Genomic DNA, 25,439 nt, shown 5'->3' on the forward strand with positions numbered 1-25,439 from the left:
ACCCTATTTATTTAAGTCTTTGCAAGAAAATGAATATGTTTGGATTCTAAAATGTGAAGCTATTCCTTTAACAATCAAAGTGCGTCTTTTTCAAAAGAAAATATAGGAGTCATTCTACAGAAAAGGTGGAATCTGGGTGATACAAATCTGCTGAAATAAATTCCTTCTAAAAACATCTAAAACCTGTTAAATAGCAATAACTAACTCTTAACTTGATGCATCCACAACAAGTAGAGCTTAAAGTATTTGTATTATTTGTATACATTATACAAAGCTTATTTATATAGGAACGCCACTGGTGTTACGTGTTACCAGGAAGAAGAGTAACACCAGTGACAATTTGGAGAAAACAAAATTACATCATAATTTCATTGATCAATTTTCTGTGGAGGCCTGCCATCATACACTTCAAGTACATGATGTGAGCTTCACAGAACAGCATTCTTTAGAAGACATCGGCATGCAGTGTAAGGACGTGAGTGAGACACTACATAGAACAAGTTAATGTTTGTTACGAGGACATACGATCTGTGGAGACATGGAGGGAGGACTACCAGACGGACTAAGAGACGGACAGGTAGAGAGGTCAAACATAGAGTAAATCTGATCACCTCAATGAGATTCCGGACGTGGGAATTGAGTGTGATCTGCACCACAGAGACCACAGACACAGTTTGGGAGAGACATGAACACAACCACAACACAAAAACAAAAACACACAAATGAGACAAGGACATGAGTCTGAGGTCCATTGTTGAGTCACAGCAAAAATAAATATTAACTTAAATACAAAAATGATGAAAAAAAGGAGAACAAAAACGTTATGGCGAACACAACGTTATTAACAGTGTGTTACTGGGAGGAGGTGACATGCGTGCTATGGTCATGCCGCTACGGACGTGAGGTTATACGGTCATGCTTACCAGCTTGAGAGAAAGCTTCATTGGGGGAGAGGAGAGAAAAAATGGCGAGGAGCGGGAGAGAGAAAGAAACAACAGTCAACATCAGATGAATATTCACGGCCATTTTTTCCCATTTTCCTTTAAATACTTTAATTGTATTTTCTAATGATGATTTGCCAAACTTCACCATTGAAAGAAAAGCGGTGGTAGCACTTTGGGTTTATAGGCTATCGGTGTTTCTGCTATAAGCCCACCACTCTTTCCCAATGTGGGTGAAGTTTAGCATTTCTGATACGATGGATTAATGAGAAACGAGAAACACGTCGGCTAAAAGGTGCCAACCTACTGCACAAGCATGAAGTTACGAGGGTAAAAAGGAAGGAAGACAGATGAATATAAATGTAAAGAAAGAAGTAGAGGGATGGTGACTCGACAGGGGCGGATGAACACTTTATTTCTTCATCCCTCTGCTGCCAGTACGCCGACAGCAGAGGGCGCCACAAGCATAAACACATCAGCTGATCCAGACGTTGACACATACCCAACACACACAAGCCGGGGAAACTATCGCCTGTTATGAGGAAGAAATCTGCACATATCCAGGTTTTTGTATATTGCACATGAGTTTCTCATGAAAACAAATTGGTAAGTAGGTTACAAACAAGAAAATAAATGGTTGTATTTTTCTGCTGAGTAATGTTTGCGCACAGAGCAGAGTGGAGCCCCCCTGGCTGCAGAGCTGCAGCAGATGACCTGTAATCCTGTTAGAGGCTCACAGGCTGCTGCACTGAGCCGCTCCACACACTTTACTCCACTAATCACCTCGTCCACCTGAACTGGAGTGTTACGGTCTTTACTATCACGCCTCTAATCCTGACTCCAACCTCCACGCCGCTACATTACCGTTATGTCTCCTCACTAGGTTACGTTTATTATGGGATCACATTGAAATGCAACTTAGGCTGACCAAAGGCCTGTACGAAAGAACATTCTGTGAGAGGCTCACTTTACAGAATATGAAATCATATTCAAATCCGAAGTATATCATGATATCACTGAGGGGGCAGACAACATTCATAAACTCTGGGAAGGATCTAGTTTGGGTCTTGTTTCTGTTTTTATTTGATCAGATGTGGATTCTATTCTTATTAACCTGTGTATATGAGAAATGATGGCTTCTAATGTATTGTTATGTGTTTCTAACAACTTACAAAGATATCTTTGATTGAAGAGAGTTCCCAAGTTCTCCTTTTTGATGTATAAGAAATAGTATTTTACTTGGCTTGAGAGGGTTTCTTCTTTGCTCCATTTCTTTGCATTTTACAAATAGTAAAAGTTTTTTTTAGATACAGGGTGAATATTTGGTCCCAGTTGGGCTTACCCTGCTGTCAGCATGCATGTGATAGGTCATGTGATCACTGGAGAGCTGCACTTTACAGTAAGTAGGAGCACATCACATAATAAACTGTATATTGTGGCTCCACAGATCCGCCTGGACGCTTCCCAACCCCCAGACAGACACAGATAGACAGGACAACTCTGGTCCTTACACACAGATAACAGAGCTGCAGAATGGCACACCAGCACAAAGAAAGCCCTGGAGGGGTGCATTCTGGGTACTGTAGGCTGATCCCAGATCCAAAGTGTGACACACACCTCACCTAATGTCACATGCACCCGACAGTGATATTTAAATAGCAAGCAGGGAGTGATTGCATGGTGGGAGGAAGAGCATCCTCACGCCTGTAATCTCTCACATCCTCAGGTGCTGGTGACACTTTGTGAATGAACCCCGTGCAGACGCTCAGTGGGGGGGGGGGGGGGGGGGGGGGACAACAGCCAGCAACAAGTAAACCGCAAGCTGAGCCATGTGATGATGAAGTCATCTCTCTGATCATTCGTCTCTTTTTTCACGCCCGAGCGCCATGTGATCAATACTGCGCCGGGCACAAACAGCAGCTTCCTTTGTGGGGAAAGTTGGCCTTGTAAATTGTGAGGACTGAATGTGTCATAGCGGAACAAATGACCAGTTGGTATCATTTACTCACCCGGTGTAACCCTGAATTAGTGAAGGAATCTTTGTTTTTCTCGCATGCCTTCGAACTGAACAAAGAATGTAAAAAAAAAGGAGAACTTTTTGATGCTTTTAAAGGGGCATTATTCTGCTCATTTCCAGGTGCTTACAGTATTTGTATTTAGTGCCTCGACTGTGACATGTCTCCATGCTTTAAAAAGCTCTTTATTCTTCTCATACTGCCTGTGCTGCAGCACCTCTTTTCACCCTCTGTCTGAAACCAGAGCCCAGTCTGCTCTGATTGGTTAGCTGGCCGGCTCTGTTGTGATTAGTCAACCACTTAGAGATGTCCCAACCATCACGTTCAATGTGTTGGAGTGCTAGCCAATAGGAGCGCAAGTCTTATAAAGTGTATAAATAAAATGCACGGGTTCAATAGGGCTCTTTAATTAAATGTAGACATTAAGCACGAGTTGTGAGGGAGTTTGTAAATATAACATCACTTTGCTGATTTTTTATGCGGCCCCCATCTGCCTCAATAATTCCCTTTCTTTGATTCTTCTCTCACCGTGGGGGTATGCGAGAAAAATAAACCTCTCTTCAAGAATTCAAGGTAACACCAGATGAGCAGCGGATATACAAGATGTTCCTTTAAGGAGGCTGCTGAAAGTGCATGGCTTCTCCTAATCACACACATTCAATATTCATTCACACTTTCTCCCAACCACCCGGTTCACACACTCACTGCCGGTACTCACTGATGCCTATCTTGGACACACTTACAACATATTTCCTGGCTTCGAAAGCATACGTGGGTCGCCCCAGAGTCCTCTTCATAAGCTCTTTGTGACAAATGAGCGCGCGGGGGGATTGCTGCTGTGGTGGTCGTCGGAGAAAACACAGCTTTGTCAATATTGTCTTAAAGATCTTATACTGTATACGGTGTTGTTTAACTGCCAAAGCACAAACTATATGCTTTCTCTTTTGTCTCCCAAACAGAACACATAGACGCGCACATACACAGATACTGGGATGATTAGACGGCCACATGAAGGCTCTCCTGAGGGGGGGTAAACATCCCTCCACCTGCACAACTACTCTAATCCCCTAATGCGATTCTGCAGTGTGTTCCCCTGCAGGAGGTGGCAGAGGAATACAATCCATGTTGTTCTTGATTTAGCTGCAGCATAAACACAACAAATATTAAAAAGTCGGTTTAATATCTCGTTTTGCTTTTTCAATTATTAAAAAAAGGGTTTTGGCAGGAAGTTGAGCCCCATTTCAGAGCACAAGAATGCAATGTAATGCCTGTTTCACTACCATACAGGCCAACATATAAGTATGTCTGTAAGTTAGTCATTTATTATTATATAACTTTCTCAATTCCCGAGAGGCAATATTAATAACTCCCTAATATAAAATATAAAAATGAGTAGGACCTAGTTGGCTTGCTTTCACAGATAGGTGTAGGCCTGGTTGAGAGATCTGAATATCTCCAGCAGCAGCTGTTCAGAGGCATTACCCCAAGATGTCTGTCTGTGAGGCTGGTGTCCCGAAAAGACTCGTTGTTATTTCACTGGATCAACCATGCACCTCCTGTTGCCTTAGTTATCTCTGACATATGGTCAAATGTATTCAAAAAAGAAAAATATCACATTGTATAAAAGTACTCAACATCTATACACATGAAAACACACAAAAAGCTTACTGCCATGAGACATGAAACGGGACTTGTATACATGTGTTGTCATGAGTTATGGGAAAGAGGAGAGATTATATTGAACTCTTTGACTCTCTAATGATACAGTATATAACCTCTCACCGATACAAAAAAGTCCTTCAACCTTTTCCTGTGTTGTGAAATGTTACAGTAAGGTCAAACTTTTATCTTTTTAATCTGTGTATAGTCGACAAACAATGCATCTGATTCATCTTTTTTTATCGCTCTTCTCGAGAGCTGTTTCAGTACTTCCGCTTTCAGAAACGTGCACTTCCTGTTAGATCTGTGCACTGCTAGAAAAAATACACACACTTCCCTTTTTTCTGCCGACCTTCAATCATTTCCTCCACGATATGCTAACACACACGTATTGTTCTTTTCAGAAGTCATGTCAGCCCGATTCATACAAATGTTTTCACAACTGCTGCCCTTTCAGAATATGAGGGTAACTCCCTTTCCCTTTCAGAATATGAGGGTAAACAAAAACTATATTTGAACGGTCCGGAAGGAACACGTGAGTCGCCGCCCATTCCTGAGGTCAAGGAGAGCTGGGGGGTGAAGTGTGTTGTGGGAAAGCGTGATATGACCTGCCCAGGCTAAGCAATTCCATGACAAACGCACACTGGAGGTTACAACAGGAGCTGGGTGCTGACACCCTCCAGGACCCACCGGGCGATAAAGCCACCCTCCGGGAAGCCTTCTAAAATTACTCCGGCCTTCTCACTCCTTGTGGGGTGGGTGACTCAGTCAGCCTGCTGCCATTCCCACAAACCATCACCGTGTTCATAGTGTGAGCCTTAAAGGGACAGTCAACCCTAAAATGTAAAATATGTATTTTCCCTTTATCCCTAGTGCTATTTATGTATCAATGCAGATGTGTTTAGTGTAGCTGCAGAGTGTTGGATATATTGGTATAGTATAGCCAAACTATGAATTGTAAAAACGTAACAACAATGTATTTTTTTCAATAATCATAATCCGGTTACTCAAAATAATCCTCAAACCTTGTTGTCAGAAGTTACCTGCAGGAACTATTTTCTTTCTACCAAACTATACCTGCATCTGCTTATGGATAAGAGCCTAGTCTGCGCTTGTGAGTGGGGGATGTTCAGTCAAATGTTTCCTACATGAAAGTGCTCAAAACAAGGTATGTGGATTATCTCGACTAACCAGGTCATTTTCTCTGGAATGAGACATTTCTGTTGAGTTTCAAATGTATTGTTGGGCTCACCATCTAGTTCCATTATATTAGAGAGAAGGCAGATATTTATATGTCCCAACCTCTCCAATAACACTCAAACAATCTGTGATGAGATATAGCACTACAGGTAAGAAGGAAAAATACATATATTTCAATTTGGGGAGAACTGTCCCTTTAACCCTCGTCTTTCCATTCTACTCCTTACATCACGTGCAAAGAAAACGACAATCTGCCTCCAGCATAGATTGCAGGGAAGTGCGCAGGGAGCTACTGCAGTCTCCATGCTACTGCCAACACTGCTTTAGGTGTCTCGCTTACATCTGTCAGAGGGGGGGAGGGGGGTGAGAGGGGGACTGATGTGAGTTAATATGAAGAGGGACAAGATGGAGAGACAGGAACTGTGGATTCATAGTTATGTGCTACAGAAGCATGCTAAAGAAGCAAATAGGCTGAGCACTGGATGGGCGAAGTGAAAGGCCTAATGTGTATCAACTGTTTTCCAAAAATAAAGTTATAATTGGCCACTGAACAAAAATATAAACGCAACACTTTTGTTTTTGCTCCCATTTCTCATGAGATGAACTCAAAGATCTAAAACATTTTCTATAAACACAAAATAACCATTTCTCTCAAATATTGTTCACAAATCTGAAAAAATCTGTGATAGTGAGCACTTCTCCTTTGCCGAGATAATCCATCCCACCTCACAGGTGTGGCATATCAAGATGCTGATTAGACAGCATGATTATTGCACAGGTGTGCCTTAGGCTGGCCACAATAAAAGGCCACTCTGAAACGTGCATTTTTGCTTTATTGGGGGGGTCTGTGGGGGGTCCGAAAACCAGGCGGTATCTGGTGTGAGGGGGTAGGGGTAGGGTTAGGGTTATGTTGTGAATCGAGTGGCCTGTGTTCGTCGTCCATTACATACGCCTGCCCATACCATAACCCCACCACCACCATGGGCCACTCGATTCACAACATTACCCTAACCTTAAAGCAAAAATGCACGTTCAGAGTGGCCTTTATTGTGGCCAGTCTAAGGCTGTGGCCACACGAGGACGAAAACGCTAAACGCATAGGATTAACGCAAACGCAAAAAGCTTCCGTCCACGCGCAATAATTATCCGGATAGTGTCTGCCCACACGAGACCGCTCCGTTTAGCTCCAACCGCTGGAGAAGCTGCAGTACATATGCCGAGCCTGTACGTGGCGCTGTAACTCCCTCCACAAAAGCAGCGAAGAAGCATGGTTGTCATGGTTGCCCTTCTGTTTATTCTCCGCGGTGGGGGCTGAGGGAACCGGGCAGAGTTTTTCGCCAGTCAGCGTGTATTAAAGTTTAAATCTTCCGGACACAATTATAAAAGTGCCGGTCAAAGGTCTTCTTTGTTATTTATTGAGCTTTAAAACAAATGAATAACGACTCTATATAATATAATAATGAAATACACGGAGCCTCTCTTTTCCTCCCTCTCTTCGGACAGCGTCAGTGTCTGTCTCATGCAGCAGCTCATCCAGTAATGAGTGACCCGGCCGATAAAAATAAACATATTTATAACTAGTGTAGGGAGTTTGAGAGGTAATTAAAATAGCTAAGGGTGATGATCTGACTTGAAGTGTGTGTGTGTTGCTGCAGCGGGAGGAGCTGCAGGTGAGCAGAGCTGCGTGTCTCCGTCCTGTCAGATTAGACTTCACTCGCGTTTAGGTCCATATCGAGAGAAAGATAAATAATCTGAATTCAGGGTGCAGTTTACTTTGACGCGGGGTGAGCAGCAGAGGTGGGGAGAGGCGGGGCTATTGCCTCATCATTATCAGAAAATGATCTTATAGGGCGTACACACGGAGCCGTTGGACCCCCCCAGAGCGTTTGCGTATGCCGTTCTATCCACCTTGGGACCCGTTATCGTTTCCTCAGTCGTTTTAGTACCGTATTCGGTCGTCCTCGTGTGGCCGAACGGTCTATATGACACTAAACAGTAACGCAAACGACCCATTTTCGTCCTCGTGTGGCCGCAGCCTAAGGCACACCTGTGCAATAATCATGCTGTCTAATCAGCATCTTGATATGCCACACCTGTGAGGTGGGATGGATTATCTCGGCAAAGGAGAAGTGCCTCACTATCACAGATTTTTTCAGATTTGTGAACAATATTTGAGAGAAATGGTTATTTTGTGTTTATAGAAAATGTTTTAGATCTTTGAGTTCATCTCATGAAAATGGGAGCAAAAACAAAAGTGTTGTGTTTATATTTTTGTTCAGTGTATGTATTGTTTTCAAATTGAGGTCACAATGACAACATTTTTATATATTCAGTAACTCCTAATAGAGTTTTATCCCTGCTTTCTGATGGTAGGCATTTATGGCCTTCAAATCTAAAGGATGTTTTTTATACTTTCATTTATGCCTTTGTTTGACTACACCCATACAGTGTAGCAGGTTTCAGAGATCAGATACAGGTGTAGGATACACACGCATGCACAAAGCTTGCCGGACACACGCACACACACACCCACTTACCCCTCGCCTCAGGCTCCGGAGGCAGTGCATTTTAGGTTTGGGAGTTCATGAAGTCGTTGAGGCGGTGGGAGAGGGGCTCCTTTTGCTGCTTGGGACTGGGGGTCGTTGGGAACAGCAAGAGGGTGAGGGCGGGGATGAGGCTGGGGGGGCAGGTGGGGGCTGGTGGGGGGATGTTAACAGGGACATAAGCTACCAGTAAGAGAAGGAGCGGTGACGGGGGAGAGGAGGAAAAACATAGAAGAAGAAGAAGAAGAAGAAGAAGAAGGGGGCAAGATTTCAACGGAAAAAAGACAAAAGAGGAAAAGGAGGAGGGAACACCAAAACGAAATAAATAAGCCTCCTACAAATATTAAAAAATAAACACATAATAGAAAACTCAAACAGAAATAAATGACAACCGAAGGTACATCAAACCCAGTGTATCAGTTGTTATGTCATGGAACAAAATGTCAAACATATATAAAACAGTTAAAAAAGAGGAAAAACCACCAGAGGGGGTTAGGAAGCGCCAAATGTGTTAAAGCGAGCGCTGCAACAAAGCACAGAGCTTCAGTCAAAGCGCATGCAGGCTTCCATTTTCGAAATCCTTTCCGACCTTATCACATGCCAGCAGAGATAATTCACCACATCCCCAAAGATATGAATTTGAGGCTCATCATCAGAGAAATTATAATTGCTTATCGCTGTCCTAAAGCATCCGACTGCATGATTCATCAAGTAGTGGCAGTGTCACAAGAGCAGAGAGGAGACCCATGCAAGTGAGTCAGGAACCCTGCTACGAAGAAAAGTAGCCTGAACACACCCTGATTCTTTTGTAACAGCAGAGAAATGTGCTTTGTATAGAAATAACCTCGATGATGTTATATTTTTGCAAGTGTTTCTGTTATGCCATGCAAGTTTCCACAAACAGTAGGAACCTCTCATTGCTATCTGTGCTCCTAAAAACCTTGTGTAGAAAATGATTCCCAAGTATATCAAGCACCCACGAGCAGTGTTTTTAAGACAGCCCCTTTTCTGCCACACATACAGGCAGTTGTAGTTTCTCATCTAGAATGACACACTTGCTCCCAGCCTTCCTCTCCCACAGACACACACACCAATCACTCACTTATGGTCTGATCTAATTCAATACTGACATTCCACCAGCCCATAAGCAGTCAGAGATCAGTGTTGCTGTTCTGCAGCAGGCAACTGAAGGAAGGCTATAGACATGGTCGCCAGTCAAGAGAAAAACGGTGTATTTCAGATCGAGCTATCAACTGCCAGTTGAGTCCGACCGCAGGGTGACAGTAGAAATGCATTAGTGTGTGTTACAGAAGGAAGTTTCCAATAAATCAGGGAGGGTGGGTGGTTGCCAGGGAGGGGGAAACGGGTGGCAAATAACAACAAGGAAATGCTAATTGCTAACAAGAGGTAGCAACATAATTGTTGAGCTTTACAAAAATGAAAGAATCTACTCCACAATGAAACTAAATCAAATAAAGTAAAGATTTTACAGATAATACAAATGTCACATTAAACACTTTACGAGACAGAAACAATATAACATAATACAACATAGCCCCCCACCCAACAGATATCTCTCCATCGTGACCTCCAGATGAGAAAAGTATGCACTAAAAACCAGCGATGCTCTGCTGTAAGGTGTGTGTAGATGTAAGTCGGTGTTGAGTGTGCATTCATGTGTTACCTTGTTCTTGTTCTTAATGAAAGGCCACAGTTTGCCCTTGCTCTTGCCCCCGGTCCTCTCCTTGACCTCTTTGGAGTTGGACAGGCTGGTCTCGGACACCGTCCTCTTCATGGCCTGGCCGTAGTCCTCAAACTCCACATCGCCCGGAGCCTCAAACCCTGACTTGTAGGACTCCACCACCTGCTGCGAGTCCTGATAGGGGAGAGAGGATGCACCAATCAGTGACGGCCTTTCCCTTTATACAGTTGTATTCACTTTCAAGGTCCCCTATTATACTGTGTTTCATCAATATATTATATATTATAAGTGTTTGGCTCGAAATACCAAACAGATCATGCATTGCAGCATTACCCATACTCCCCTCTGTTTCAGCCCTGTTTTCAAAAGTGCTGATTCTCTGTCTGTTTACTTTAGATGAAAATAAGGAGCCCACTCCCCACGCCCCTTTTGACCCTTGACCAAGGCTTTTCCCGTTCTAGCTCCGTGCTAGAGCTTTTTCTGGTTCGGAACCGGTTCAGCTCCCGCTCTGTTCACACCACTCAGGAGCCCGACTTGTGCTGCGTCATTGCATCATCGTTTGCGTCATGACGTAACCTAGCTTGCGTGCCTGCTTCATAAAGCCAAACCGCCACTCCGTCCGAGGTCTCGCTTTTGGTCCCGATAATCCTTCTTGACTTTTTTTCAATTTGTTGGCCAATCTGTTCAATGGTACGGTCAAAACCAGCGGTTTTTGCCATCTCTTGCTGCAATTGTTGTAGAATTGCTTTGGACCGCGTGCTCCCCTCCAGCTTCCTCTGTACCTCTTCGGAAGAACCAGATTCCCAGTAGGTAGCTGGTCTCTTCAGTGGACCACTGCTGCTTGTTAAGTTTTAGGTTTTCCATTGTTGTGTACAAACTGGATAAAACGCGGGCTTTTTGTTGTGTAGAGGTTGATCCCGCCCCTGCCCCCGACGTAAGCGTGACGTATGCGGTGCTTGCTTTCTAGACGACAACTTTTTGGTGCTTGAAAACGAACCGGAAACCGGAGCTGCGGTGTGAACAGGAAGAACCGGTGCTTTTCAAGCTCCAGCTCCGAACCGGCATCTGAGAGATATTTGGTTAAAAATAACACAATGGTGCTCTAGGAGGAGATTCATCAGGTGATAAGGGGGGGGGGGGGTTACCTTGGTTGGTGATTGGCTAATGGTTACACAAGCCAAAAAAAATCGTTATGACATCATAAAGGGGCAGGTTGACAGGTTTTTATAAAAAATGGATCAGGACAAAAAGTGATCGAATCCTTTTGTCCTGAAACTTTCAGACTCTCAGAGGGGACACATGTTTACGTATAAAAGATATGAAAAGGTGGATTTTGCATAATAGGTGACCTTTAAAGGAGACATATGGTGCTCATTTTCAGGGTGCTAGAATTGTTGGGATCTGTGTATTTGGGGTTTCTAATATAAAATGTGAACATGCTTACATGTTCATAAATCCCATTGTTTGTTGTCATACTATCGTTTTCCGGGTGTCCATGTCTGCTCTCTCTGTGTCTGTGCATCATCATCATTGCAGAATTACTGTCACAGGACAGTAGTGTCACTTTTGACCTATTTACTAAACTGTGTATCAACAAAGTTTAAGTCCTGATGGCATGTGTAAAGGCACATGTTCTACGGACTTTTACAGTTCCCAGTGGATTGAGTGTTTTTGATACTTCTCACAGTATTTATATAGACTATACCTGTTTTATCATTTCAAAAAGGACATGAAAATGTAGGGCCTTTAATTTTAAACATCAATGGACAATCACAACATTCAAAGCCATGCCAACAAGCAGGGTCTCCGTTTGTACAGATTGTCCAGCTTATCAGCAGGTCTGCAGCACGATGGTGACCCTCCTGTTTATATTGTTTTCATTTCTCTGAAAACAGTTCATGAATGTGTCATAAGAGCAGAGGGAGAGAAGCAGACTGCTGTTATCCAGTCGTTGGGCCCACAGAAGAAAGAGGGAAAGACCTAGATCAGTCAGGCAGGAGTTATGACAGAAACACTGAGGCCGGGACACAGCCAGGCTCCTCTCACACAGGAAGAAGGACACTAATCAAGTGCAGTGTGCATCAGCCTCGATGAACCGATAACACACTGAGGGTCTGGTTTGGAGTGAGGTCAGGGGTCAGAGATTGTGCACTATGGCCATGAGACTACGAGAGGAAGAGAGAGGGAGACAGGGAGAGAACATGTGATGTGTTGCAGACAGTCTCAGGCTGGAGTCATCTCACACACACACACACACACACACACACCACACACACACACACACACACCAACACACACACACACACACACACACACACACACACACACACACACACACCACACACACACACACACACACACACACACACACACACACCACACACACACACACCCACACACACACACACACACACACACACACACACACACACACACACACACACACACACACACACACACTTCCCTCGAGGGATTTTGTCTTTAACGCAGACAAACACTGCCTTCAATTTCAATTTCCAAATAAACAATAATTAGCCATGGGACACAGTGTCAAAGTGTGATCTGCAAATACAACCGTCTCACACTGCAGTGAGCACAATGGAGTGCCACAGTGACGAGTCCTAAAACCCGGAAGTTCCCTTCGACAAAAACGCAATGCAATCTCTCCATAGGATTTGGGAAAATAGCTGGAAATAAGGTCTGTGGTTGAAACACATTTAAGGACGGATCACGTTTTGTTCAAGCCGGATAATCTCCCCTACTTTTATAATTTTCTAATCATAAATCTAGTCGCCAGAAGCAAAATGCTAACGTTATGCTATAAACGAGCTACAGCAGGGTCGCTGCTTCAACGTCACGCCAACTTCCATATTCAAAAATACAGATTCAAAATTGTACAAGTTTGAAGCGTTTGTTTGAACACTTTGCAGGAGGCAGGTACTTGCTTTTCAAGCAGAACAGGGCAAACAAACTTAGCGGGAGTGTTTACGTGTTCGGCGTAATGACGTACAACGACCCTCCTCAAACTTCTGTAGTCCTATTCAGCCACTTGGTAACAACCATCGTTTTTCAGACACGTCCACTCTTCAGAAATCCCCAGTGGGGTCACTGCTGATGGATTTGATGTAGTAGAACAAAACGTGATCCGTCTCTTCAATGTGTCTCAACCACAGACCTTATTTCCAAAATCCTATGGAGAGATCCCATTGGCTCTGAGACCAGGGAACAGGAAGTGGTGAAATGCTGACTCACTTCCTGGTTTCAGGACGCGTCACTGTGGCACTCTATATCCACTTAATATGCAATACTAAAAAAGCAAGTTCAGTTTTCTAAATATATTAGAGAAATGATGCCTTTTCTCTCTCAGGAAGTCCTTATGAACGTTAGTCCAGTAAGAAATGCAGCATATAACCTTAACCCTAACCCTTTGGCCTAGTTTTGTTTAAAATTGTCTAAAACAAAAAGTTGGAGTCTATAAGAAGCAAAGAAAGTTAACCGTCTTCTATTTATAGAGCAGGTACAAATAAACAGTTCATCTTTTGGAGAAATAACTAATTATTCTGGCACATATTAAGATGAGAAGACTAATACTGGTCTCATCTCTGTTCAAGAAATACAAGGCTACATAAAGAATTTTGTTAATTTTTGGCAGAGCCAGGCTAACGGTTTCCCCTTAATACCAGTGACTATGCTAAGCTAACCAGCAGCTGGCAGTAGCTGCATGTTATGAGGCAGACACAACATCCATCTTCTCATCAAACTCTGTCCCCCCCATAAACAAATCTAACGATTACTTTTAAATGCAATGGACCGTAACCCTGCCCTCCTCTGCCACCACTCTGTAAGCACTTTGTTGTTCACAGGTGGGCTGTGTGTATTTTTTAAAAGGCCCCCAAAGAGTACCAACCCTCCTTAAATGACAGCCTAATCGGTCGTGTGTGGGCTGTGACTGACACACAGGCTGAGGTGAGTAATACGTGCCAGATGGTGGTGTGTGTGTGTGTGTGTGTGTGTGGTGTGTGTGTGTGTGTGTGTGTGTGTGTGTGTGGTGTGTGTGTGTGTGTGTGTGTGTGTGTGTGTGTGTGTGTGTGTGTGTGTGTGTGTGTGTGTGTGGTGTGTGTGTGTGTGTGTGTGTGTGTGTGTGTGTGTGTGTGTGTGTGGTGTGTGTGTGTGTGTGGTGTATGTGTGTGTGTGTATGTATGTACATATATTTCATCACTGTGTACTCACAGTCTTGGGCTCGATGGACTCGGCGGCTTTCGTCATGCCGTCTAAACATTTCCCCACGATGGGCAGCACTTGGCGGTCCACGTCTGCAAACGTCTTCATGCACACTGCTACCCGGTCAATTCGTTTCTCCTCCATGTCTTGAGTTTCTTGTGATACAAAGCAGGCATTTTAATACATAAATACGAGATTTATTAGCTTGGGTTATAAAATGATTGAGAGATGGGAAGAGCTGCGAAATGAAACGCAGCCAGTTTGATTTAAACTGGGCTGCCTTTTGACATTGAGCATCAAAGATTTGACATCTGGGAAATCTCTGATGCACTTTCATTTTTCTAAATGTTTGACCCTATTTTGAAAATGAAGCATCAGAGAAGTGACAAAAAGATTTGAAACAAACAAATGAGCACACAAAATAGCTTGTACTGCACTCGTCATCATGATGTGTGTTTCCCACATGTTTGGAATGTATTTTTAGGAGTCGACCCAGAGGGGAGGAGGGGGTGGTGGGCTGCAAACATAATTGGATACATAAGCTCACTAATGATCACACATGAATGCACTGTCTTTTTAATGGGAGTACTCTGCACTTTCATACAGAGTTTTAAAAGAGTTTTGTGCTTTGCGCTCTCATAACATGTATTTCAGACTATTGTAAAGAGGCAACATCCAAAACACACATTTAGGTTCTAATGCTACTAACTTTGAGTTTAAGAGCCTGTAGAGTTCTTCTAAGTTCACTGAAATGTACTATTATATAATGACTAATTTGCTTATTTAAACATTTAATTTCAGAAAATATGAATATCATAGTGATACAAATTATTTACGCCATTCACCTGTAGTTTATTGCAAAGTAATTAGAATTTTACAATTAATGTATTTGAGCTTTTTTGTTTTGTTTTTACATATTATTCACCCAAATACATTCCCATCTATTTAATATAGGGTTTTTATTATCATATATCATTCACAGCCTGATTTATAAAACATGATAGATAAACAGATACACTCTGTGGTTGAGGCCATTTTTCATCACTTGAGGCTCTTGTCCAAAATTAAACTGTTTTATCCTTTTTAGACTTTGAGCGTGTAATCATGCCTTTGTTTCTACTTGTTTAGATGACTGCAATGCACTTTATCCCGGCCTAAACCAGACTTCGCTGGCCCGCCTGCGGCTCGTCTGCTTACAGGAACCCGCAAGTATGACCACATCACATCAATTCTGTCTTCCCTCCACTGGCTTCCTGTCCATTTTAGAATTAATTCTAAGATCTTATTGTTTGTTTTTGAATCACTTAATGGGCTGGCCGCTCAGTACATCTCTGACCTCCTACAGGTGTACACCCCCTCAAGGGCTTTGAGGTCGGCTGATCAGCTGGTAGTCCCTAAAACAAGGAAAAAGACCAGGGGAGACCGAGCCTTCTCAGCGGTAGCCCCCAGGCTCTGGACGACCTGCCCCTCCATGTCAAATCGTCGCCCACTATCCAAACTTTTAAGGCCCGCCTTTAGACCCACCTCTTTCCCCTCGCTTTCGAGTCAGTCTGAGCTACTGTATGCTCTACCTATTTTATGCTTTGATTGTCTGTCCATAGCCTTGATGTGCCTTGTATTTATTCTTATGTGTGCCTTTTATCTATTCTTATATGTTATGTTCATTGTGAAGCACTTTGGCAACCCCTCTGTTTTTAAAATGTGCTATATGAATAAAGTGGATTGGATGCAAGAGTTTTTGAACCTAACTTTACCCAATGTTCAGATTGTTCAGTCAACAACAAATCAGATGAAATGTAGTGCCGTCACGCTTACCTGGAATATGTTGGGGATAACTGTGAAGTAATGTTCATTCTGCTCCTGATTGAACTTCTGCAGGTAGGCGGAGTAATCGCTCTTACTGTCAGAAGCCATCTGGTGCCTCATCTGAGCTTGCTGTCGTGCCTGAGGGGAAAACACACACAGAAACATGCTCATCAGAAACACGGCAAGCCTCAGCGTCGCCTGGTCAACACGGACATATGGGACACACACACACACACACACACACACACACACACACACACACACACACACACACACACAGTCAGAGCATAAGAACCACATTATTGACACATGTGTGCATGGGAGTGTTCATGCATGTACGTGTATACGACGTATAAACATAAAGCTCGTGGACACAAGGTCACAGGTTCAATTCGAAATCAACAGCCATTAGCATTTGTTTTCAGTCGGTGTATGACCACGTACACAAAAAGAACTGCAACAGCCCTGCACAGGCTGCAGAATGAGGGGATTTGGATTTTGATTGCCCGCCCAGTCTGGCGTATCTCTACTGTCGATAATGTTGATTATTTTAAGCTAGTTCAGTCTCAGGCAGGCAGTCAGGAACGCAGCAGGAGCAGCCTATTACAGACCCAATGCAAGCAGATGGAGATGAGATTATCTCAGCTAGACAGCATGTGCTTGTGCGTGTGTGTGCGTGTGCGTGTGCGTGTGTGTGTGTGTGTGTGTGTGTGTGTGTGTGTGTGTGTGTGTGTGTGTGTGTGTGTAACAAAGAGTCACTATAAACTCCTGAGGGAAATATTACAAGGATCCAGTTTTCACCCACGCACTGATCTGAGACGAGAGTAGAGACTCTCACACTCACACATATGGATTAGTGATAGACAACGTAATAAAAGAAAAGGAGGACATCAGAGTGGAGACACTCGTCAGACACAATGGTACATCAGGAGGGGTGACAGTTAATAACTCGGGTGGAAAATGATATTCAGTCTTAAGAAACAAAAGGAATGTGAAACCCAGAGAAAAGCTAAAAAGCACATGTGAAAATCCAGCTGTTTAAGTGTACATGCATTGTGGGATGTGTGCAGTGCTGCTGTAGGTGCATGCAAAGTGGTGCCCAATGTGTTGAGAAATGATGTGGGTAAACACAATCACCATGGCAACATGGCACACTTCGTAACAAGCTGCTGTCTCTGCAGCAACATCACATCCTGTTGTCAGTCTCTGGAAATCACCCTTTTGTTACTCACACACATGTGCATGTGTGAATCCGTGTAAATGTCCACCTTCGCACATATTTATCATACTATTGATCTTTAAACCTAAGGTAAATATTATGATATCAGGAAAATATGGGCTGTTTAAAACCTCAATTCTGATACTACCTGCCTTTCTGCTGCTTTCATGTAACGACTCAAATTAAACAAATTGCTTTTTAAATAGAAAAACACTTGAGGGATTCCTCTTGTTGAACAACTGTAACATTGCACTGAACACTAACGGCCCGTCTACACTACAGGCATCGGAAATGCTTTCAACGCTCGCCCATTCACTTGAATGGGGTGACGTAGAAGATTTTGAATCTTCGCCGAACTGCATATGGGGGAGCGGAGCGTGGCTTTGCAAGCATCGCGAGCATCAAAAGTTGAGCAATGTTCAACTTTTGAGGCTCGACGCTTGGCATCAGCCAATCAAATCCCGCGTATGCAAATCTGACAGTACAAGCGCTAGCCAATCAAACCGTGTGTATGCTGGGAGAGAGTACGCAGGTCATTTCCTCATATTCAAAAAAATGGAGCGGTAGTGAATCACCCGGTGCTGTATGATCAGTCTCTGTTCATCTACCGGGATACAAACCGGAGGAGCGAGGCATGGAGGGAGGTGGCATAGACAGTGGGTGGAACTGGTAGGTTTTCGCCTGTTTGGGGATTTTATATCCAGTTTTACTTTCGTAATGAACATTGCTATTGCTTTGTATGCCGGGGGCGGGCGGGAGATTCCTGATTGGTTGTTGGTCGCGAGAAATCGCCAATCAGACACGCCCAGCTTCAAGATTTTTTGATGCCTGTAGTGTAGACGGGCCGTAAGGGTACCAACATAACTAAACTCCCTTTTCAAGGTCACCTATTATGCAAAATGCACTTCTTCATGTCTCTTCTACATCAACATGTGTCCTCTCTTCTACATGTCTCTTCTACAACAACATGTCTCTTCTACATCAACATGTGTCCTCTCTTCTACATGTCTCTTCTACAACAACATGTCTCTTCTACATCAACATGTGTCCTCTCTTCTACATGTCTCTTCTACAACATGTCTCTTCTACATCAACACGTGTCCTCTCTTCTACATGTCTCTTCTACATCAACATGTGTCCCCTCTTCTTCATGTCTCTTCTACATCAACATGTGTCCCCCTTCTTCCTTCTCCATGTCTCTTCTACAATCAACATGTGTCCCCTCTTCTTCATGTCTCTTCTACATCAACATGTGTCCCCTCTTCTTCATGTCTCTTCTACATCAACATGTGTCCCCTCTTCTTCATGTCTCTTCTACATCAACATGTGTCCCCTCTCTCCATGTCTCTTCTACATCAACATGTGTCCCCTCTTCTTCATTCTTCTCCATGTCTCTTCTACATCAACATGTGGTCCCTCTTCTCATGTCTCTTCTACATCAAACATGTGTCCCCTCTTCTCCATGTCTCTTCTACATCAACATGTGTCCCCTCTCTTCATGTCTCTTCTACATCAACAATGTGTCCCCTCTTCTTCATGTCTCTTCTACATCAACATGTGTCCCCTCTTCTTCATGTCTCTTCTACATCAACATGTGTCCCCCTCTTCTCCATGTCTCTTCTACATCAACATGTGTCCCCTCTTCTCCATGTCTCTTCTACATCAAACATGTGTCCCCTCTTCTTCATGTCTCTTCTACTCAACATGTGCCCCCTCTTCTTCATGTCTCTTCTACATCAACAGTGTCCCCTCTTCTTCATGTCTCTTCTACATCAACATGTGTCCCCTCTTCTTCATGTCTCTTCTACATCAACATGTGTCCCCTCTTCTTCATGTCTCTTCTACATCAACATGTGTCCCCTCTTCTTCATGTCTCTTCTACATCAACATGTGTCCCCTCTTCTACATGTCTCTTCTACATCAACATGTGTCCCCTCTTCTTCATGTCTCTTCTACATCAACATGTGTTCCCTCTTCTTCATGTCTCTTCTACATCAACATGTGTCCCCTCTTCTTCATGTCTCTTCTACATCAACATGTGTCCCCTCTTCTCCATGTCTCTTCCACATCAACATGTGTCCCCTCTGTGGAAAGAGACTCTGAAAGTTTCAGGAACAAAAGATTCTCTCTCTTTTTGATCCATTTCTATAAAAACCTGTCTGAAAATGAGCTGATCAGATTTTGGCCACTTGATGATGTCATAACGATTTTTTTGGCTTGTGTAACCATTAGCCAATCAGCAACCAAGGTAACCCCCCCCCCCCCCCCCCCTTATCACCTGAATCTCCTCCTAGAGCACCATTGAGTTCTTTTTAACCAAATCTCTCTCCAGCTGACCCAGAAAGCCACGCAGCTTCTGGTCCAGGCTCTTGTCACCTCACGCCTAGACTACTGCAACTCCCTCCTGGCTGGTCTACCTGCATGTGCCATCCGACCTCTGCAGCTCATCCAGAATGCAGCGGCTCGTCTGGTCTTCAACCTTCCTAAATCTTCCCCACACCACGCCGCTCCTCCGCTCCCTTCACTGGCTTCCGGTAACAGCTAGAATCCACTTCAAGACACTGGTACTTGCGTACCATGCTGCGAATGGATCTGGCCCTTCCTACATCCAGGACATGGTTAAACTGTACACCCCAGCACGTGCACTCCGCTGTGCATCAGCCAAACGACTCGCTGCACCCTCGCTGCGAGGGGGACCCAAGTTCCCATCAGCAAAAACACGTGGGTTTGCTATCCTGGCTCCAAAATAGTGGAATGAGCTCCCCATTGAAATCAGGACCGCAGAAAGCTTACACACCTTCCGGCGCAGACTGAAAACTCATCTCTTTCGACTCCACTTTGAGCGATAGAATTACTAACAGAGCACTTATATACTAATAAAGGACTGGCTTATCTAAAGCCAGTTGAGTAGCACTTGAAATGCTTGGCTCTATGAAACCTGATGTACTTATATGATTCTGTTTTCTTCAAGGTTGTGTCTTCCTGGTCGAATGCACTTATTGTGAGTCGCTTTGGATAAAAGCGTCAGCTAAATGCAACGTAATGTAATATAATGTAATGCTGCTTTCACACCAGCGCTTTTCCCTTTCTAGCTCCGAGCGGGAGCTTTTCTGGTTCAGCTCCGGTTTCCCTTTTCTGCTCCCGCTCTGTTCACACCGCCCAGAGCTGCCACTGCTGCGTCATGACGTCACCGTTTACGTGCCTGCTTCATAAAATCCAAAGCGCGCGGATATCCCTCACATCGACAACAACAACAATGGCCGATTGTATTGAAGCGCTGTTCGCTTTGGTTATCCTCTTACGAAATGAAATGGAAGGCATCGGACGACTTTACAAGGGACGACTTTACTTGGAACTTTACAAACATCACATGCGAAATGCAAGACTTCTTTGTGGTCTTCAGCATCTACTTCAACCCGCCTTGACGTAAGAGAGACGTAAGCGACGCCGCCTCTTAGCTACGAAGCTCTTGCCTCTAGACCGACAATTTTTTGGAGCTGGAAGTGAACCGGATTCCGGAGCTAAGAGGCGGCGCCTCTGCGGTGTGAACAGGAAAAAACGGTATTTTCCTGGCTCCAGCTCCGAGACGGAGCCTGGAAACGCTTTGGTGTGAAAGGGGCATAAGAGGGGCGTGGGGAGGGGCTCCTTATTTTCATCTAAAGTAACAGACAGAGAATCAGCACTTTTGAAACAGGACTGAAACAGAGGGGATTATGGGTAATGCTACAATGATCCGTTTGGTATTTGGAGCCAAACACTTCAGAGACATGTTTGTGTATATATCTGAGACCTATAATATATTGATGAAAAAAAGTATATTAGGGGACTTTTAAAGAGTCCTCTCCTGCTGATGTTCAGGTGTATATCAGTATGTAGTGTCTCCACTTTAAAGAGTCCTCTCCTGCTGATGTTCAGGTGTATATCAGTATGTAGTGTCTCTACTTTAAAGAGTCCTCTCCTGCTGATGTTCAGGTGTATATCAGTATGTAGTGCCTCTACTTTAAGAGTCCTCTCCTGCTGATGTTCAGGTGTATATCAGTATGTAGTGTCTCTACTTTAAAGAGTCCTCTCCTGCTGATGTTCAGGTGTATATCAGTATGTAGTGTCTCTACTTTAAAGAGTCCTCTCCTGCTGATGTTCAGGTGTATATCAGCATGTAGTGTCTCTACTTTAAAGAGTCCTCTCCTGCTGATGTTCAGGTGTATATCAGTATGTAGTGTCTCCACTTTAAAGAGTCCTCTCCTGCTGATGTTCAGGTGTATATCAGTATGTAGTGTCTCTACTTTAAAGAGTCCTCTCCTGCTGATGTTCAGGTGTATATCAGTATGTAGTGCCTCTACTTTAAGAGTCCTCTCCTGCTGATGTTCAGGTGTATATCAGTATGTAGTGTCTCTACTTTAAAGAGTCCTCTCCTGCTGATGTTCAGGTGTATATCAGTATGTAGTGTCTCTACTTTAAAGAGTCCTCTCCTGCTGATGTTCAGGTGTATATCAGCATGTAGTGTCCTCTACTTTAAAGAGTCCTCTCCTGCTGATGTTCAGGTGTATATCAGTATGTAGTGTCTCTACTTTAAAGAGTCCCCTCCTGCTGATGTTCAGGTGTATATCAGTATGTAGTGTCTCTACTTTAAAGAGTCCTCTCCTGCTGATGTTCAGGTGTAATATCAGTATGTAGTGTCTCCACTTTAAAGAGTCCTCTCCTGCTGATGTTCAGGTGTATATCAGCATGTAGTGTCTCTACTTTAAAGAGTCCTCTCCTGCTGATGCTCAGGTGTATATCAGTATGTAGTGTCTCTACTTTAAAAGAGTCCTCTCCTGCTGATGTTCAGGTGTATATCAGTATGTAGTGTCTCTACTTTAAAGAGTCCTCTCCTGCTGATGCTCAGGTGTATATCAGTATGTAGTGTCTCTACTTTAAAGAGTCCTCTCCTGCTGATGTTCAGGTGTATATCAGTATGTAGTGTCTCTACTTTAAAGAGTCCTCTCCTGCTGATGTTCAGCTGTATATCAGCATGTAGTGTCTCTACTTTAAAGAGTCCTCTCCTGCTGATGTTCAGGTGTATATCAGTATGTAGTGTCTCTACTTTAAAGAGTCCTCTCCTGCTGATGTTCAGGTGTATATCAGTATGTAGTGTCTCTACTTTAAAGAGTCCTCTCCTGCTGATGTTCAGGTGTATATCAGTATGTAGTGTCTCTACTTTAAAGAGTCCTCTCCTGCTGATGTTCAGGTGTATATCAGTATGTAGTGTCTCTACTTTAAAGAGTCCTCTCCTCCTGATGTTCAGGTGTATTTCAGTATGTAGTGTCTCTACTTTAAAGAGTCTGCTGATGTTCAGGTGTATATCAGTATGTAGTGTCTCTACTTTAAAGAGTCCTCTCCTGTTGATGTTCAGGTGCATATCATTATGTAGTGTCTCTACTTTAAAGAGTCCTCTCCTGCTGATGTTCAGGTGTATATCAGTATGTAGTGTCTCTACTTTAAAGAGTCCTCTCCTGCTGATGTGCAGGTGTATATCAGTATGTAGTGTCTCTACTTTAAAGAGTCCTCTCCTGCTGATGTTCAGGTGTATATCAGTATGTAGTGTCTCTACTTTAAAGAGTCCTCTCCTGCTGATATTCAGGTGTATATCAGTATGCAGTGTCTCTACTTTAAAGAGTCCTCTCCTGCTGATGTTCAGGTGTATATCAGTGTGTTGTGTCTCTACTTTAAAGAGTCCTCTCCTGCTGATGTTCAGGTGTATATCAGTATGTAGTGTCTCCACTTTAAAGAGTCCTCTCCTGCTGATGTTCAGGTGTATATCAGCATGTAGTGTCTCTACTTTAAAGAGTCCTCTCCTGCTGATGCTCAGGTGTATATCAGTATGTAGTGTCTCTACTTTAAAGAGTCCTCTCCTGCTGATGTTCAGGTGTATATCAGTATGTAGTGTCTCTACTTTAAAGAGTCCTCTCCTGCTGATGCTCAGGTGTATATCAGTATGTAGTGTCTCTACTTTAAAGAGTCCTCTCCTGCTGATGTTCAGGTGTATATCAGTATGTAGTGTCTCTACTTTAAAGAGTCCTCTCCTGCTGATGTTCAGCTGTATATCAGCATGTAGTGTCTCTACTTTAAAGAGTCCTCTCCTGCTGATGTTCAGGTGTATATCAGTATGTAGTGTCTCTACTTTAAAGAGTCCTCTCCTGCTGATGTTCAGGTGTATATCAGTATGTAGTGTCTCTACTTTAAAGAGTCCTCTCCTGCTGATGTTCAGGTGTATATCAGTATGTAGTGTCTCTACTTTAAAGAGTCCTCTCCTCCTGATGTTCAGGTGTATTTCAGTATGTAGTGTCTCTACTTTAAAGAGTCTGCTGATGTTCAGGTGTATATCAGTATGTAGTGTCTCTACTTTAAAGAGTCCTCTCCTGTTGATGTTCAGGTGCATATCATTATGTAGTGTCTCTACTTTAAAGAGTCCTCTCCTGCTGATGTTCAGGTGTATATCAGTATGTAGTGTCTCTACTTTAAAGAGTCCTCTCCTGCTGATGTGCAGGTGTATATCAGTATGTAGTGTCTCTACTTTAAAGAGTCCTCTCCTGCTGATGTTCAGGTGTATATCAGTATGTAGTGTCTCTACTTTAAAGAGTCTGCTGATGTTCAGGTGTATATCAGTATGTAGTGTCTCTACTTTAAAGAGTCCTCTCCTGCTGATGTTCAGGTGTATATCAGTATGTAGTGTCTCTACTTTAAAGAGTCCTCTCCTGCTGATGTTCAGGTGTATATCAGTATGTAGTGTCTCTACTTTAAAGAGTCCTCTCCTGCTGATGTTCAGGTGTATATCAGTATGTAGTGTCTCTACTTTAAAGAGTCCTCTCCTGCTGATGTTCAGGTGCATATCAGTATGTAGTGTCTCTACTTTAAAGAGTCCTCTCCTGCTGATGTTCAGGTGCATATCAGTATGTAGTGTCTCTACTTTAAAGAGTCCTCTCCTGCTGATGTCCAGGTGTATATCAGTATGTAATGTCTCTACTTTAAAGAGTCCTCTCCTGCTGATGTCCAGGTGTATATCAGTATGTAGTGTCTCTACTTTAAAGAGTCCTCTCCTGCTGATGTTCAGGTGTATATCAGTATGTAGTGTCTCTACTTTAAAGAGTCCTCTCCTGCTGATGTCCAGGTGTATATCAGTATGTAGTGTCTCTATTTAAAGAGTCCTCTCCTGCTGATGTCCAGGTGTATATCAGTATGTAGTGTCTCTACTTTAAAGAGTCCTCTCCTGCTGATGTTCAGGTGTATATCAGTATGTAGTGTCTCTACTTTAAAGAGTCCTCTCCTGCTGATGTTCAGGTGTATATCAGTATGTAGCGTCTCTACTTTAAAGAGTCCTCTCCTGCTGATGTTCAGGTGTATATCAGTATGTAGTGTCTCTACTTTAAAGAGTCCTCTCCTGCTGATGTCCAGGTGTATATCAGTATGTAGAGTCTCTACTTTAAAGAGTCCTCTCCTGCTGATGTTCAGGTGTATATCAGTATGTAGTGTCTCTACTTTAAAGAGTCCTCTCCTGCTGATGTTCAGGTGTATATCAGTATGTAGTGTCTCTACTTTAAAGAGTCCTCTCCTGCTGATGTTCAGGTGCATATCAGTATGTAGTGTCTCTACTTTAAAGAGTCCTCTCCTGCTGATGTTCAGGTGCATATCAGTATGTAGTGTCTCTACTTTAAAGAGTCCTCTCCTGCTGATGTCCAGGTGTATATCAGTATGTAATGTCTCTACTTTAAAGAGTCCTCTCCTGCTGATGTCCAGGTGTATATCAGTATGTAGTGTCTCTACTTTAAAGAGTCCTCTCCTGCTGATGTTCAGGTGTATATCAGTATGTAGTGTCTCTACTTTAAAGAGTCCTCTCCTGCTGATGTCCAGGTGTATATCAGTATGTAGTGTCTCTATTTAAAGAGTCCTCTCCTGCTGATGTCCAGGTGTATATCAGTATGTAGTGTCTCTACTTTAAAGAGTCCTCTCCTGCTGATGTTCAGGTGTATATCAGTATGTAGTGTCTCTACTTTAAAGAGTCCTCTCCTGCTGATGTTCAGGTGTATATCAGTATGTAGCGTCTCTACTTTAAAGAGTCCTCTCCTGCTGATGTTCAGGTGTATATCAGTATGTAGT

The 25,439-nt window shown here is 43.3% G+C and overlaps 1 protein-coding gene across 1 annotated transcript in view; it reads right to left on the reverse strand.

The window, feature by feature from the left end:
• The window catches only part of fnbp1b (formin binding protein 1b), a 59,517-nt gene that overhangs the window by 11,246 nt on the left and 22,832 nt on the right, over window positions 1–25,439 (reverse strand). The window contains 8 exon segments of the mRNA XM_034095332.1: window positions 924–938; window positions 8,353–8,397; window positions 8,399–8,467; window positions 8,470–8,541; window positions 10,043–10,234; window positions 14,291–14,436; window position 15,300; window positions 16,097–16,225. Coding sequence (XP_033951223.1) covers window positions 924–938; window positions 8,353–8,397; window positions 8,399–8,467; window positions 8,470–8,541; window positions 10,043–10,234; window positions 14,291–14,436; window position 15,300; window positions 16,097–16,225 — 669 coding nt within the window.

This window comes from Pseudochaenichthys georgianus, chromosome 12 (genome assembly GCF_902827115.2).
Source record: "Pseudochaenichthys georgianus chromosome 12, fPseGeo1.2, whole genome shotgun sequence".
NCBI classification, from domain to species: Eukaryota; Metazoa; Chordata; class Actinopteri; order Perciformes; family Channichthyidae; genus Pseudochaenichthys; species Pseudochaenichthys georgianus.